This window comes from Heterocephalus glaber, unplaced genomic scaffold, assembly GCF_053883595.1.
Source record: "Heterocephalus glaber isolate CG9 unplaced genomic scaffold, H.glaber_assembly_v1.0 deba00000347, whole genome shotgun sequence".
Classification (NCBI taxonomy): domain Eukaryota; kingdom Metazoa; phylum Chordata; class Mammalia; order Rodentia; family Bathyergidae; genus Heterocephalus; species Heterocephalus glaber.
This window is the reverse complement of record NW_028258143.1, coordinates 26,247,096-26,263,969: the sequence shown is the minus strand read 5'-3', so window position 1 is coordinate 26,263,969 and position 16,874 is coordinate 26,247,096. Positions and strand designations below refer to the sequence as shown.

At 38.4% G+C, this 16,874-nt stretch overlaps 1 protein-coding gene across 5 annotated transcripts in view; it reads right to left on the bottom strand.

Moving 5' to 3' along the window:
- The window catches only part of Cntnap5 (contactin associated protein family member 5), an 874,588-nt gene that overhangs the window by 181,358 nt on the left and 676,356 nt on the right, over positions 1-16,874 (bottom strand). For all 5 annotated transcript variants that reach the window (XM_087198285.1, XM_021236419.2, XM_021236420.2 and 2 more), the window contains one exon: positions 10,373-10,529. In XM_087198285.1, coding sequence (XP_087054411.1) covers positions 10,373-10,529 — 157 coding nt within the window. The remainder of the gene's footprint in view (positions 1-10,372; positions 10,530-16,874) is intronic.

The following is a 16,874-nucleotide window of genomic DNA, read 5'->3' as shown; positions in this document are numbered from 1 at the left end:
GCATCACTAAATAATTGTTTTAAAACCTCCTTAATACTAGCATTGACAAAACATCAACTATTATTCAGTAAACCCCTGACTTACAACCATTTGAACTGCAAACATTCACAGATATGAACTGACTTCACATTAAGAATGTTCGTCCATGCAAACAAATCATGGAAGGAGCTCACAGGGCTACCTTACCATATTAACGTATTGTTAAAAAATAATGTGACGTTTTGGTTTTGAGTTTCTAATCTATGGTTATAGGTTATTTTTCCTTTTCTAAAAAAAATTTGGTACTGTTGTTTAAATCTAGGGCTTTTGGACTGGGCTACATGCCCAACACTTTCTAAATTTTCTTTTTTTGTTGTTGTTGTTTACTTTATTTTATTTATTTGTTTACCTTTTTGGGATTTGTTTGTTTGAGACCAGATCTTGCTAATCCACTAAGTTACCCAGCCTGGGCTCAAACTTCTGATCCTCCTGGAGCTCTGGTATTACAGATGTTTTCCTCAATTTTGTATTTTTCCTTTTTTTGAGTGTGCAGTGCCTATTTTCTTAACTCAGATACACTACAAAATAATCTGTCTCTAAAACCTTGAAAACAAATAGTAAGAGCACTCCTGTAAATAAGTCAGTGTAGAGATACCCCAGAATGTACATCATAGGGACAATCCAGTGACAGAAACAGCAGAAGCTGTGGAAGATGTGGCTTGGGGGTACAGTAATTACCTAGCATGGCTGAGAATCTGAGTTCCATTCCCAGTATTAAATCAAAATAAAGAAAACTTTGCAGATGAAGGGAGCATTTAGCCAGGATGAAAGCAAATCACCCCATCCAAGCATGCAGTTACCATTCCCCCACTTCAAAGTTAGTGCATATAGGACCTGTTCTACCCAGGTCAAGCACACTTTTTTCTGACACAGGTGCTTGCCCTGCATATATTGCTAGATATGTGTGTTAGAATTCAGAGGCTGAGGAACCATGTAGATTACTCCGTCATACTTCCTGCCTGTCTGGGGAAGAGAACTTCCAAACTTCAGAGAAAACTAGGATAGCTTGGGAATAATAAAATGTAGCCAGTAGAGATTATACAATATTATTTTTCAAGTGAAGGACAGTGTGCCATGAGGAGATGCTTTCGTTCCTATCAGAATCCAGATCAGAGGCCCACCTCAGGGTAAGGCCTGCTATGAGGCACCCTAACTGCATGCAGGCTAGGACTCTTAGATGTAGAGGTTTGGAGGAAATCAAAGGTGTGAAAGAGCAGAGAAAGGCCTAGGTAGAGAGAAAGCACAAGCCTTTGCCCCTGGACATACTCAGTGTCCTGTCGTTAAGTCTGTGGGAAGGCGGAGGAGGGCTCTTAGGAATAGCAAAGTCCTGAGTTTTACATTTGGCATGGATTTCCACAGAAAAAGCCTGTTTTGAAGGCAAATTTATAAAAAAGTAACTTTTAGAGTAGGGTGGTCATTTCTAACTACTTTTTAAATTTTATTTTTTAATTGACAAGAATCGTACATATTCACAGGGTGCAATACGGTGTTTTGACATATGCATTCAACTGTGAAAAGACTAAATCAAACTAATGAATATATGTACCTAGTACTTCACCTGAAGACAGCGGAAGTGGCCATCAATAGACACACAGATAAACAAAATGCGGTACAGTACATATGCACAATGAAATCTTAACACATTTTAAAAGAAGTAAAAAAACCTGCCATTTGGGACCTGGAGGACATTCAGTTTCCTGAAATAATTCAGGCAGAGAAAGACAAATAACTACTTTTGACAGCAAGGAGGAAATTAATCTTTAGTGAAAAACATTTATGTTAAACTTAGTTAATATTTCTTGTGAAACTGTGAAAGATGGGTAATAGCTAACAATGAAGTAAACATCAGTTAATCCTAAAATGGCCATGGCCTTTCAAAAGAAAAGGGAGTAAAGATATGTGCAACAGGATTCATTTACCCATTGCTTGTTCATGACTTCAACAAGATTTAAGTAATCTCTGCAGCAGAGAAGTGGGATCAAGAGCTAAGTAGTAGCTTAAAGCTTCAGGATTCCATATACTTAACCCCCCGCCCCCTCCCCCCATCTCTTTTTTAGAAAAAGAACATCAAGTTTCCTTTTCTGGGTTATCAGACGACCAGAAAAATCCTACATCGACTTTCTCTTCCTGTTTTGTGCCACATCACTTCAAACTTACACAATAGACTTACAGAAACATCAAATAAAAACCTTGGCACTTTCTTGTATAATAAATAAAAGGATGGTACAGTATTTTAAAAAAAGAAAGAGTTCACTTTTGCGCATGCTGGTTGCTTTGATGAAAAGGTCCCGATTAGGGCCTTAAGCCAGCACCAACAGCACCAGTTTGCATGACACCCTGTCTCCTCCAGTGCATTCCCCAACCCCCTTTCATCCTCCCTCTGAAGACCTCTTTCCACCTCTCCCCCAGACCTGCACTCCCCTGAGCAATCTCCAGGGCTGCAGGCTGAGCTGTCCTCAGAGTTCTCTTTCTTCATCAGTCTATTCATCTAGTAGCTGCTTCAGGAAACTCTTAGTCGTGAGGATTCCTACAGGTTGGATGATTAAATACAAGAAGAATTCCTTGCCAAACACTCAGAGGTTGTGAGAGTCACATGTCTTTGTTTCTCTCATTCATTCTTTTGTTCCTTTCTGTTTAGTTTTTTGACAGAAATATAAACTCTTGAGAAACTAGTACCAAAGTGCAGTCAGCTCTCCATAGTCAGAGGTTTGGTATCCCAAGACTAAACCCTCTGTAGACAGAAAATATTTTTAAAAGTGTATGTAATTTATTTCACTTAAAATTATGTTCTCAAATTTCATCTATTTTCCTATGAATGGCTCAAGTTTATCTTTCTTTATGGCAGAGTACTACTCCATTGTGTATAAATACCACATTTTTATCCATTTATCTGTTGATGGACACATACACTATTTCCTAGATCTAGCTATTATAAATTGTGCTGCTATAATAATACACACGGGTATGTATATGTCCTGTATTGTGATAACTTTACTCTGGGAATATATATATACATATATATACATATATATATATATATATGTGTGTGTGTGTGTGTGTATATGTGTGTGTGTGTGTGTGTATATATATATATATATTACTCGTTTCTCTTAGCTCATTCAGAAAGTTTTTTGCTTTTATCTGATTGTTTCTTCTTTTTAAGAAAGAGTCTTTTTTGTCTATGACTAGTACTCTGAGTAGCATTGAGGCCAGTCTTTTAGGATTATAATACATAGTGAAATAGCTATTGTTATTATCTAATTAGTTAGTGATGAAATATTGTTTTACTTTTTATAGAAGTAAGAATAGTATTTTTTGTATTTTCTTTATTATTAGCTATTTGCATTATATTAAAATAAAAAATAAAAATTGTGGTTAAACTGAACAAGTCCAGACTTATTTTAAAAACTTGCCATTATTATCTAATATAGTATAAAACTTGTCATTATTCCCCTAATATAGTATAATAGGTTTTTACATAACATTGACATTTTATTCAATGTTACAAGTAATCTTGTGATGACTTACAGTGCATTTTAGAATACATGTAAGTTCTACGAAAACAGTATGCATTTTACATTGGTGTCTGTCCATTTTGGTATGGGGAGCAGATGCTGGTTACAGCAGATACTAAGGGAAAATTGCATGCCTGATTCAGATATAGAGGTGGGTTCCTTCTACTCTAAGAAGGAAATGTCATTTTCTAAGAAGGAAATGTATTTCTGGCGATGCTTATTGAGTCACATCCCCTCAACACACAACTCTGTCTTTTGAGTTCTCTTTCTTCCACCTGATTCTCCACCACACACTTGTTTGCTTCATTTGGATGGGTCTCATTGAAGCTCATGACAATAAGTTACTCAGTTTCAGAAGTTTGTTCAAACAAATCATTATCAATCACCAGAGGTGTAGAAGTTGCCAGGGGCTCCCTGAGCAGCCTGATTTGGCAAAAAGAATAATGCATGCTGTGGCAATGTGATCTGAGAGATCCTGGGAGAGCTCTCACTAGCATCTTCAATGGCTGGCCATGATTCAAAACCCCAACATTAGCAGCTTCTTTGATGTAGTCAATAAAAGAGTCCTTGAATTCATCCGGAGTGTCAACTCTACTCCCTTAGTCAAAAGCCATTAGCCATGCTGTGAATGATCTCTAAGACTCAGTTTCCTTTCTGGGGGACAAAAAGATAGTAAAACCAACCTAAAGGCATGCTGGGATATAAATATTAGACAAGCACCTGAAACACAAAGAACACTTCTGTGCATGACAACATTTTAAGGGACAATATTACCTAAGAGTTGTAATACACTAAACTTCTCCCCACTAGTGCTACACTAATCTGTTTTCTGATCAACTTTACTCAAAGGCAGAGACTTGAGGGCCTTTCATAAGGCAAAGCTGTTTGAGGTTTCTTAGGTACAGCCAAACATTAGTGATATTAAAAGGTACACACTGATCTGAGATGAAAATTTTAAATATGTGGAAAGGTAGCTTGACTGTATTTTGACCAAAACTGAGGTTGAAAGAACACTGAACTTGATTAACTATTTCACCTTTGTGTCAGATTTTGTACTTTTCCTTTTTACAATAAACAAGAGTTGGGTAGATTAATAATGAATCATTTCTACAAGTTTCTACCAGGTCGCTTGGCTAAATGTACATTGCATGTCAACAATCCTTGCACAGATAAAGTTAGTTCATTGATATTTCCCGTAAAAGTTTCATTATCCAAATTCTACCTTTCTCGAAAGTTTCATCTGTAAACTTCCCATGTACAAACTATGCAATAATCATATCAATATATATGTGCTTTGAAAAGTAGTGCTTTTTATATTATTTTACTTTTCACTGTTTCAACACACAACTTTCCCCTTCCTGCAAAATACTTTTTTTTATCCCATTGGTTAACTTATGCTTCTTCAAAATTCTACTGCTTTTCTTCAAACTCTTGACTTTCCAAACCTCTATATATCCCAATTCCTGCACAAATATTCCAGTCTCTGTTACCAAATGTATCCCACTGATCCATTTGTTACTAACAAGCAGCTTCTTCTCTACTATCCTGTGTGCTCCTCAAGGACAGGAACTATAATGTCATGGACTGTCTTCGGCATGCCGTCTGATGACAAGAACAAGCACTCATTGGATAAGTAACAGAGGAGTAAACATCACATGACTTAGAGTGTACAATTGCTTCTACAACAAATTATTAATCAAAATCATTTATCACAGGATGTGAGTTGTCCTTTGACAGGGAATGAAATCCAGTGGAGTTATATCAGAGTCACAGCCTCTACTCTTTCATGAGAATAATAGAAGAGACTTCTTAATTTCTGTTCACCTAGACTTTGCCCCAAGATATTCAAAATGGGTGGTCACTGTAGAGCAGGAAACCATACATAGGAAAGCTAAATTTTTTTCCACTGACTCTCATTAGGGGGGTTATTGAACAAGACATATCAAATAATAAATTCTCATAAACTAGTGGAGGTTGCTTTCTCCATAAAGTGGAAAATGATGGGGAGTTTTGTCTGGCTTTAAAGGAAAAGGAAAGGTTAATATAGTAAACTCTGAGGTGAGAAAGATGGCTAGTGCAAGAGGTGTAGCAAAGGGGCCTTTACTGTGTTCACCCGGGCACAGCTGAAAAATAAAGTGAAAGCAGCAGACTAAAGTTTCAGAGATGAGTGACTTAATGTGCAGGTCAAAGGGGAGAATGACTATACTAACTGGAAGACATGGTCACTGTAATGTTCTGGAGAAGAGGATGTAGAGGAATGTCTTAATTTTTCTTGTTGCTGAGACAAAATACTCGACACCCAAAGTTAAAGGAGAAAAGGTTTATTTTGGCTCAAAGTTTGTAGAGGTTTCTGTCCATAGTTGGCTATCACTAAGGAAACATGCCATGGCAGAGGGGAATTGCAGAGGAAAAACAGTTCTTGGCAGGCAGCAGGCAGCAAAGCAGCAAAGCAGAAACAGCAGCAACAAAGCCTGCCTTTGAATTTTATCCAGAAGGGGGCAGTCTTAATCCCAGCATCACACACTGTGGATCCAGCCACCTTCAAAAACCCCCACCTATAAATGCATGAGGCTTTGGGGGAACACCTAGACAAAAGACATAATATTCCACCCCCTGGACCCCAAACACTCATGCACATCCCATTATGCAAAAGACATTCAGTCCATATTAAGAGTTGCCAAAGTTCTAACAGTTTCAGCATTGCTGAAAAGCCCAAATCTAAAGTTTCTTCTGAGATTTAAGACAAACTCTTAGCTGTGAACCCCTGTACAAATGAGAGGAGAGTTAAACACTTCCAACATACAATGGCCCAAGATAGACATTTCCATTCCAAAAGATACAAGGGGCAGGGGGTAAAAGGAAGTGGAACAAAGCAAGACCAAAATCCAGCAGGGCAAACATTAAGTCCTATAGTTCCATGTCCAGCATCTGAGACAGTCTGTGGCAAGATGTGAATTCCAAAGGGCTTGGGGGGCTCTGCTCCTATGGCACTTCTGGTGGTTGTAGCTTCCACAGCTTCTCTCTTCGGTCAGCTTTGCTCACTCCTCACAGTTTTCCTCCAATGATCCACCACCCCTCCTGGCTTCTCCAACACTTTGGAGTCTCCACTGCCCTTTTGGCTTCAACTCACAGCTTCACACACTGCTCTCTTGGGGGCACACTGCCTGGCCTCCCACACCTTCTTTAAAATCTGAGTGGAAACATTCTTGACCCTAAAATTCTTGCATTCTGCATGCACCTAGAAGCAGCACCATGTGGACGATGTCAAGGTCTGCCACCAGTTGGAGCAGTAGCCAGGCTTTCTCCTCTCTTGGCCATAAAAGTAGAATGCCTGGATTGCTGAGGACTATGAACCAAATCCCAAGGAACAACTTCCCCAGGCTGCCACTATTCTGGATCATGGTGCTCTGGGGCTCTCTTCTCAAAGCAGTCTTTCATCTTTGCAATTTTGAGACTGCAATGGCTGAGTCCTATTGGTTCTTATGACGTCCTCGGGACATTTTTTTTATTGTACTGTTCCTTCTCAGCAATCAAGTTCTCATCTTCTCCATCCTTGCAGTCTGCAATTTTACCAGAATTTTCTTTCTGGCCAGACTCACAGCATTTTAAATCATTCTTCTGGACTCTTTGCTGTTGATTTCCAATGACTACAAGCCCCTACAGTAGCCATGCCATGACCTCAACTTTAGACTGCCTTGACATTTCTAGATTAATTAGTCCACTGCCCTTAATCTCAATCTCAGGTAAAGCCTCTGGATAAGAGCAAAATGCTGACAAATTTTCTGTTAATGCACAGGACAAATGGTTTGAGTTAAACACCCAGTGCAGTCCTTCTTCCCAGCAGAAACCTTGTGAGCTTGGTCTTTTCCTGATACAATTCTATCAGCATTCTGGATTCTGAGCTGTGATCAGAATCTCCTATCAAGTACAGCTTAAAGTATTAAAGGGGTAGCTTTGCGAAATGGCAGTATCATAGCCAATGAGGTTTAACCAAGGTGCAATTATTGTTGAAAATATTACAGGGCTGCTTCTTCAGCTGGTGTTGCCAAACCTTTCCAAACTCTTCCCACAAGTGAGTGGCAAAGGTTCCTGAACTGTATGGTCAGGTACAGTCACAATAGGACCCCACTACTGGTACCAAAATCTGTCTTGTTACTCTTCTCTTTGCTGAGAGAAAATATCTGATACTCAAAGTTAAAGGAGGAAAGGTTTATTTAGCTCACACTTTTTAGAGTTCAGTTTATAGTTAGTTGTCTTCAAGGCAGGCTGTCATAGCAGAGGGACACCATAGATGAGAAACAGTTCTTGGCAGGCAGAAAGCAGCAAAGCAGTGAAGTAACAGCAGCAGCAACCAAGCTTGCCTTTGTATTTTACCAAGGCTTCCTGACCTTTGGGTGGTTCCACTACACCCAGGGTGGAGCACCCTTAATCACAGCATCACCCACCTTGGTTGCAGCCACCTCCAAAAAGTCCCACCTATGTGTTGGGCTTTGAGAGAAATCTGGAAACAAGGCCAAACAATGCACTTCCACATGAGTATATGTGATGATGCCATTATTTCCACTGCTCTTCACAGTGCAGTAAATCAAGACCTGGCCATTTGCTTCCTGAGATGGGCAGGTATTGAAGCAACGCTTAGTAAGAAAATGCTACATAAAAGGAAAAAAAAGTCTGCAACTTTTACCTTGCATCTAACCTCCCAAATAAGCTATTGTACACCATGAACAATGAAGTTTCCATTGCAGCCTATAAATTTGCACATTTATAAAATCGTTCACTAAAATCATTCACTGCAAAGGTAAATTTCAGAGTCAAAGAAATTCCAGGAGTGGTCAATAAATATGGTGAATGTTTAAAATTTTAAAAGTATTACAATAAAAGACACATTGTAATTAATTTCTCTCAAAATACATCTGGTGCTCACTTCAAAATATTCCATTGTTCTTACCACTTTCTGAAGCAGTTCTAGAAGTTCATTTTGGTTTCTTTATGAGATGTAATTAAAAATATGGTGACAGTTGCTGCTGAGTTCTATCCAATGGAAAGTCAGGCTCATAAAGATAATTATGTTGTGTCTGGATCTAGCACTGTGACTTCTGCCTCTTCTCCATAGTCAAAATGCCCACAAAAGGTAAGTGTTTTGAGTTGATTCAGAACATCAATGGAGTTAAGATAATGCAACTAAAGCTATGAAGGAGGACTTCAAGAACAGCTTTATAAAGTGGCAAGAATGATGGAATATGTGTTCCAAGTGAAGAGGAATATTTTGAGGACTAATGACAATTTGTCTTTCATTGTAACATTTTTTATTTTTTAAAACATTCATTGTATTTGTCAATCATACATAATAAGTGAGCTAGGCTGCTGGGAACAGATAGCATGTACTTTGAACGTACTTTCCTGGTAACATATGTAAAATTTTCATATGTCTCCCAAGCTTGTAGATACTATTCTGTGGTGATTCCTCAAACCAAAGATTTTCTGAATTTACCTGTTCAACTACCATCAAATGTCTGCTGCTCCAGGAACAGGTCTAGAGAGATATAATGTTGACAGAGGTGTGGTCTTGATCCAGGACCCAACTTATTATATTTGACTACCAGGCATCTAGGATGCTGTGATAGAATGTACTGCAGGATAAGGTAGGGGTTCAAATAAGACAGGGTTACAGTCTGGCTCCAGTCAGGTTCACCTGATTTTATCCATAAAATGTGCACAGGGTGAGAAGACACCCAGGTAATTTGAGTTGCGGCCCAGCAACACTGTAGTATCCTGAAGTTGTGCTCCACTTCTTTTGGAACCTGCTGGAGCTCAAGGCCTGTTCCTCTCTTTTGTGAACTGAGGTTTTCACCAAACCTTCTAGTTCAGTCCCTGCTGATAACAATTTGAACAGTGAAAAAAAAATACTGGACCAAAAAGAAATTTTACATGGGCTGAGAACTACCTGACATAGGAATCCTTAAACTTATAATGGACCAAGCAAAACTGCATTAGCCTACACTAAAAAGCCTTAAACTAAGTAAAAAATAAGCATGCATAGAAATGTTCTGTGCATATTTTCATAATCAACTAAAAAACAAACAGTATAACTGAAAAACAAGTATTAGTGAAAAATAAACAGTATAGCTGAACAATAAAGGAAACATACATGTAATGGGCATGAGAATTTAAAACTAAACTTCACTTTACAGAAATAAATTGGGTTTGAAGTACATAAGAGACTGTCTGTAGATGGACCCAAGTTTGAATCTATCACAAAATCAGCACATGTAACCTTGGACAAAATTTATTTAACTCCTCTTGAGATTTTTCAGCTACTAGATGCAAAAATAGGAAAATGAAAAAGAATGCAAAGATTGGAGTGAGGATTCATTAGATTATCAATAAATATTCCCTTTATTGTATTTTTATTGGTGGTAAAGGGACTAAAACTTTAATAAGAGAAAAAAGGAAATTTATCTGTATAATTATACATTCCTCTCTCTCTCTCTTGCTCTCTCTCTCTGAAACATATACTCTAACCATTATAGAAATACTTGCTCAGTCTTAATGCTTAATATTGCACTGAAATCTTTTGCTTGAAATAGAGGGCTTAGATTACAAGGAGGTGATGTTACAACCACTTGCCGTCATGTTACAGACCCCACTAATGGCCCTAAAAGAGGAGAACTGGCCATTTTTAAAATTAAAAACAATCAGTCATCAGGTAGTCCTACTTCATATTGAATTTCATTTTCACATCCTTCTCTCTTTGGGGAAATTCCATGCATTAATTACTGTGCTTCCTCCAAGACTGCAGAAATATGGGATTCTCTTACCATTCATCCTTGTCAGCATCACAGTTGCAGAAGTAGCGAATGTCCAGACAGCTCTCCTCCAGGCCACATGCACACTGCTGAACCCCAGGAAGAGATCCTCCCCAGTAAAGGTGCTTCTCATTAGACCTCCCGATCCACCAGGTAAATGGGGGTCCATCTGAAAAAGGAGACATTTCACAGGTCATGGAGCAAGCTAAAATAGAAACTGAGATGAAATATCTTAAAGATATTTATTTAAAAACACTAATCATTCTAAAAAAAGTAATGTCTTCTTTCCTTCTTTTCCCTTCTCTCCATTTATTTTGATCTTTTGTTTCTTCCTTCCCTTTGTTTATACCTCCCTAGCTTCATCTCTTCCCCTCCTCTTCCCTCTGTATATCTATACATTTACATACACATACACACGTACAAATTAAGCAATATTTTCATCAAAGTATTTATGTCATGGAATGTTGATCTATGACAGAGCTCAGAGGCAGGACCACAAACTCCAAGTTCCAGGAATCACAACTAAGTCAATCAGGCTGGCTTTTACACAAACAGCAACAATAAAAAATATATATGCATATAAAAGTTTATCTTAGAACTACTAAAGAAAGAACACCAACACAGCCAAAGTTAGCCTAACCCTTGACCTCAGTCGCCTCTAGATACCAAGGAAGGTAAAGATTAAGGGGTAAAGGAGAATGTTGGCTCAGTAAAGAGGGGCTCCAACCTGTCTCCCATGGATTTTGTCATGATTCAAGCAGTCCTTGGATAACAACATGGTATGATTTTTTTTTAAAAAAAGAGAGAGAAGCCATGAAATTTCAAGTTTATAGATTTTGGGAGAAAACTAAAGCATTTTAAATCCCAACAATGTGTGGGCCAAGAAAACCCTTCTGAAGGTCATATTTACATCATATAAAGCTGATATGCTACCTGCAATTCTCAGTTTATAATGTTAACAGAAAACTAGTCTTGAGTTTTGCTCTTATTAATTTCTTTCTTTACAAATTGTAGTTCAGTAAAAACTTATTTAAATTTCTATCATAATTAAGAACACTGCAATAGGTTAAAATGATTATTGAGAGAATGAGACTGTATCTAAGACTAGAACAATAGACAGACCTGAGTGTGTCATACACGTTTAAGTTGAATGGTGGTAGATGTTCGTTCACTTCTGTAATTGCTATTTGTTTTGTTCTGTTTGGTATATAAAAGGTACTTGAATGCAGTTATTTTAAATATTAAAGAAGTATTTAGAGACCATTTTTCATGATTTACCATTTTAAAGTAGAATAATTAATTAATAGTTGTCTGAAGATGCTATAAGATTGAAATTTTGCCTGAACAGGATTTTACTATATGTCCAAATCCTTACTTAAAACCAGGCCTATATACAAAGAGCACTGGTTTTCTCTGAATACACCCTCTGTGAAAGTCCCCATGGAAGTCACTGCCACAAGGAGGGAGAGAAAAGACAATTGGGAATTTTCAAAAATGTGTAGGTCATGAGAAGAACACGATGAAGTTTCTATGAAAAGCTTGGTTATTTTAGGGATGCTGCTTTACAGAGCAGACAGGCTGAAAGTCACAACTCACTCCAGCTTAACACTACACCTGTCTAAAGTAGTCCACATGCCTTCACTATCTTCCAAGCTAGAAATCTAGTTACAGATGTTCCTTAACCAGTGTCTTCTTGTTCAGAATAATGCTACAGACCCATTCATTTAGTTTCAAATAATAATAAATCACTGTTGAACACTTCACGCGAATTTCTTCCTTCCTAAATCACTGTTCAGGTGAGTCGCACTCCAGTAGCCTGAGAGGGTTGATGAGTTGCTAAATGCACACAGCATTTTCAGTACTGTGCTTAAGTGGATCATGCCAGAGTGGAGTCTGAGTAACACAAGGGTAAATAAAGTGATTTTTTTACATTCTGAATATATTAACCAGTGTTGGCCCTGGGTCTGAGAATGGGAAAGAATCTGCCAGCCCCTTCCTCCTACAACACCATCTGGGACTCTCATCCCAGAACACAGAAAATAGACCACAGAGTAAAGTTGCATGGTACCATGGCTTATTTTTGTTCATGCACTACTCTGATGTTGTAAGCACAACTACAGCATCATTACTAATGGTATAAGTCCTGGACAAGCAATTTGTAGATAACTTCTTGGGCATATATTGCTCTTAGAAGTTTTACCAATTCTTGTTGGGTGTGTTATCTATCCAGGATTCCAGAGGAAAGCTCCTTAGCAAGGAAACATTATTTCCATACATCACCTAGAAACCAGGGACTTGTACATGAGGACTTCAACAACAGAGCCCAGAGAAGAGGAGAGGATGGAGAATGCTGGATGAACACACCAGGACCTCCCAGTAGCTACCCTCAGTATCTTGGAGGGCAAGGTCATCAGTGTGAGACAGATGACTCCCATTTTTACTGGGCAGCTGGAGGGGGATACAGCTTGGCCACCTGCTCTGGTGAACCCCCACCTCTCTTTGCTCCCCCTCCACCCCACAATGGACTGGAAAAACTTGCTTCAGAGTCTTCCTTGGCCATAAACCTGTCACTCTCCATTCCCACGTGAGCTCAGCCAGGTTGTCAGTGTGGCGCCCTTGCTGCTCCCACCGCTCCAGAAGCTTGTCTATTTGAAAGAGAGAGGGGACACCCTATCAGGGACTGAGGGATCTGGGCCCCTTATTTATATACCCAACCCTCACAGGAAGCCTTCTAGAAGATCCCCTGGCTTCAGCCATGCCCCTTATGGACCCAGGCCTGCAGCTGTTATGTAAGCAGCACTGCCCCACCACTTCTGTGGTTAATCTAGGAGGGCTCGCTCCTGCGTACTGAGCCCAAGGTGTTGCGGCACAGGGCCTGTTAAAATAAAAACTCAATTTGGTGGTCCTGTAAACAAGGTCGTGAATTATTTCTCACGTAGTATGGGCACACAAGTCCTGTAAATCCACGTGGGACTTTTATCCTGTGAGCAGAGAGGTCCTTTCAAAAGAAAGAGCAATGAACGCTCAGCCTTCATCACCGAACAGCCCCAGAAACCAAAAGCCAATGGGGACCAACAGCCAGCCGTGACGCAGACTGTCACCGGGTAGAGTGCATCTGCGGCGCTCCACACAAGCCTGTATCCAAGGTGCAAGCTGGCAGAGGCCGAACCAGCAGCTGGCTTGTTACCATCTGCACCTGGCATTATCTCGTGTCATCAGGACTGCTAGCAGAGCTGCACTATGCTGATTCACAATTTTCATCCAAATCTAGCAGAAGAACCCTAAGCTGATTGGCAATGAGTGCATAGGACCTAGAAAAGACACTTGTGAAGTTGCACTGATATGCATGGATTTTATGCATTGGAAATTATGTGACTTCATGCATACAAACTAAGTTTTGAAAATCTCTCTCTCTCTTTCTCTCTCACTCTCTCTCTCTCTCTCCCTCTCCTACCTCCCCCCCATCTCTTTCTCTCTCTATATATACATTTTTAAGGAATCTTTCTGAAAAAGTATTAGCCTTAGAGTTTCCACAGTAAACCACTATAATGTGTATTCATTGTCCTTTATTTGTGTCATGTTTGTATATCTCCAAAACAAAGTCAAACTTACTATATGGGTTATAAAAATGAAAATAGGAAACATCACAGAGTATGCTCTAGGTCACAGACAGTGTTCTGAAATGTTCCTCATGTATTCATCCATTTAATCATTTAATCCTCAGAACCCTACCAGGAAGGCATAAGTGCTCTTCATTTTACAATAAAGAAATTGAAGCAAAGAAAGGTGAAATAGCTGCCTCAGGGCCTGAGACAGAAAGTTCAGAATTAAAATTTGCATATAAGCAGATCTTTACTCAATGGGGGTTAAACCCTGTGTTACACCACTGTTCTCTGATTTTAGGGGAAAATATGCAGGCTTTCAGCAAAGCATATATGGGTAAATTTAATTTTTGAAAAATAAGTAGGGAAATTTTAGGTGGCAATTTATTACATTCACTAAAATAATGACAATGTGATTAAAAAAATCTCTGACCCAGTACACATGCACATAATAATAACCTATAGAAGAATGTAATGCTGCTATTGTGGGCTAGGATCTTTTCAGAACCTCCTAACCCCAAGCTTCAAGGAAACAACTCTGATGGGGTGTGACCTTTCAGCACATATGAGAAGCAATGTTCCATCTACTCTGCTGTGAATAACAAGGTTTCATTCTTCTTCATGGCAGAATAATGCTCCATTGTGGTATAGATCACATTTTCTTTATCTTGTCATCTGTTGATGAATCCAGGCTGACTCTAAATTTAGCTTTTGTGAATAATACCACAATAAAAATAGTCATGAAAGTATCTCTTTTGTATACTGATTTTATTTCTATTGAATGTGCATTCAAAAGTGGGACAGCTTGATGGTGTTATATCTACACATTATATTAACTGAAATAATCCAGACACAGAAAGAAAAGTACTGTATATTCTTTCTAAAATATGGAAGCTAAAAATGTCAATTTAATACAAAATAGAAGTTAATAGAAGTTGGGAAAGATATAGGAGACAGAGATGGAGGGTAGACAAAGACAGGATTTGATCAGTATACTCTGTGTGGCCCCGTGGATGGAAATATCACATTGAGACCCATTAATATGCGCAATCAATACATATAACTAAAAATAAGAAATACAAAACTAAACACAAACCAAAAATTATAATGTTTTCCTGAGTATTTACTCAATTTTTAAGTCAATTTCCTAGGACATGAATTGTTCCCTGAGTTTTAAACTTGCTATGTTGTTTAAATAGAACATTTTGTAAGACCATTATTTAACTCACATGGCATAGCAGACTGCATGAGGGCAGTAGATTCAGATTTGTCCATAAATCCCACTGTCAGACAACTTTTTTCAGTTCTTTTCCTCTTGATCAGTACATGGGAAAAATCATCAATCTCTACTCTTTTACCATCACTGTCTTAACTGGTAAAACTTTTTATGTGTCTTACTTTCCATTTATTTTTTAATTTTTCACTTAGAAACTCTTCCTAGAATTTTATAGATACAATTCCCGTGGCTGATCACTAAACTATATCCTGTCCTTAGCCAGATCTGACTCTCCTTCTCACAGCATCTACCCACAGGAAAATGCAAGATCAAAAATTATATATGTTTGTATTTATAACAAGCAATTCACAAAATAATAAAAATGATATGATATAAATTATACATATAGTTACTGCATTCGATGATTTCTTAATTCTGTGCTGTGTAAAGGTCATGGTGTGATATATCAGAGATATAAATTTCAATAGACTTTTGTTTCCCTAAAGTAGCTCATAATATTTAGAAGATCACATATACAACTATGTATAAGACAACTCAAAGGGAGATAAAAGTTAACAAACTGCTAGAAGAGCTCAGAGTGAGAAAGTTGGACTTTGCCTGGAAGCCCTGGAAGTTCTCCCGGCAATAGTGGCTTTGAGTCGACACTGAGATGAAGCGGCTTCAGCAAACAGTGCTTCGAGGCAGGCATCTGTGAGAGTAAAAGTCACAGAGCCAGGGGATCTGCCTTCCACCACAGTCTCTTTGGAAACCAACTATTTGGATTAAGGAGATTTCTGCATGCACTGAACATGATTTATTTCACTGATCATAGTGGAGTGTTGTGGATGTAAAAATAAGAGTGGGGAAAGATGCCACTAAAGTTCCAAGGCCAAGTAATTAGCAGTGATTACAGCCAAATGTTCCTATGAGCTAATGCAGATCATCAATATATGGGTTTAGGAAACGAGTTTCTGTCCACTAAAGGTAGTGTATCATATACTTTTATTTCTTAATAGAATATCATATGTAAGGAAACATTTAGCTCGACAGAAAAACAACCTCATCTGTATCAAAAAATAATGGCAGATATTCATCACAGTCAGTCTTGCTCTTACAGCTTGCTGGTCAGGATCATTAAATCAGAGCATATGCCTAATAGTGTGATTAAGAGCCAGTCAGTGACATCAGGAATTAACATTTTTATAATGTTGTTCATTGTTCTCTTCTGTCTATTTAATTGAGTGAACCTAAAAGAGAGAGGGAGGAACAGAAAAGATTAATGATACTGCCTTTCAAAACAAGTGATAAAAGTTACTTTGATTGGGTCATTTACAGAAGGACTAGAATGGCCCTGTAGGGTATACCATGGCAATCCTCCATGGTTAGAGAAAGAAGTAGGCAGCCTGAAGTAACTTAAGTGAGTCTATTTGCATTAAGATATTGTAGGAGAATATAGTAGCAATTTTAATATTGATATTTTTCAGAAAACCTATAATAAAGAAGTCAAGCAAGCTTAAATGATTTGCTCAAAGTCACAAGGTAACTGAGGAAAAAGCAGGGCTCAAGGCCCAGTTTCCCTAAGGCCACACATGGCATAGCTTCATTTTGAACAACTCCCTCCACATGCTCTTCCAGAGCTTACTTTTTGAGGTGTTACTTAAGATCATGTGAGAATAACAGCTGAAAAATAGAAATT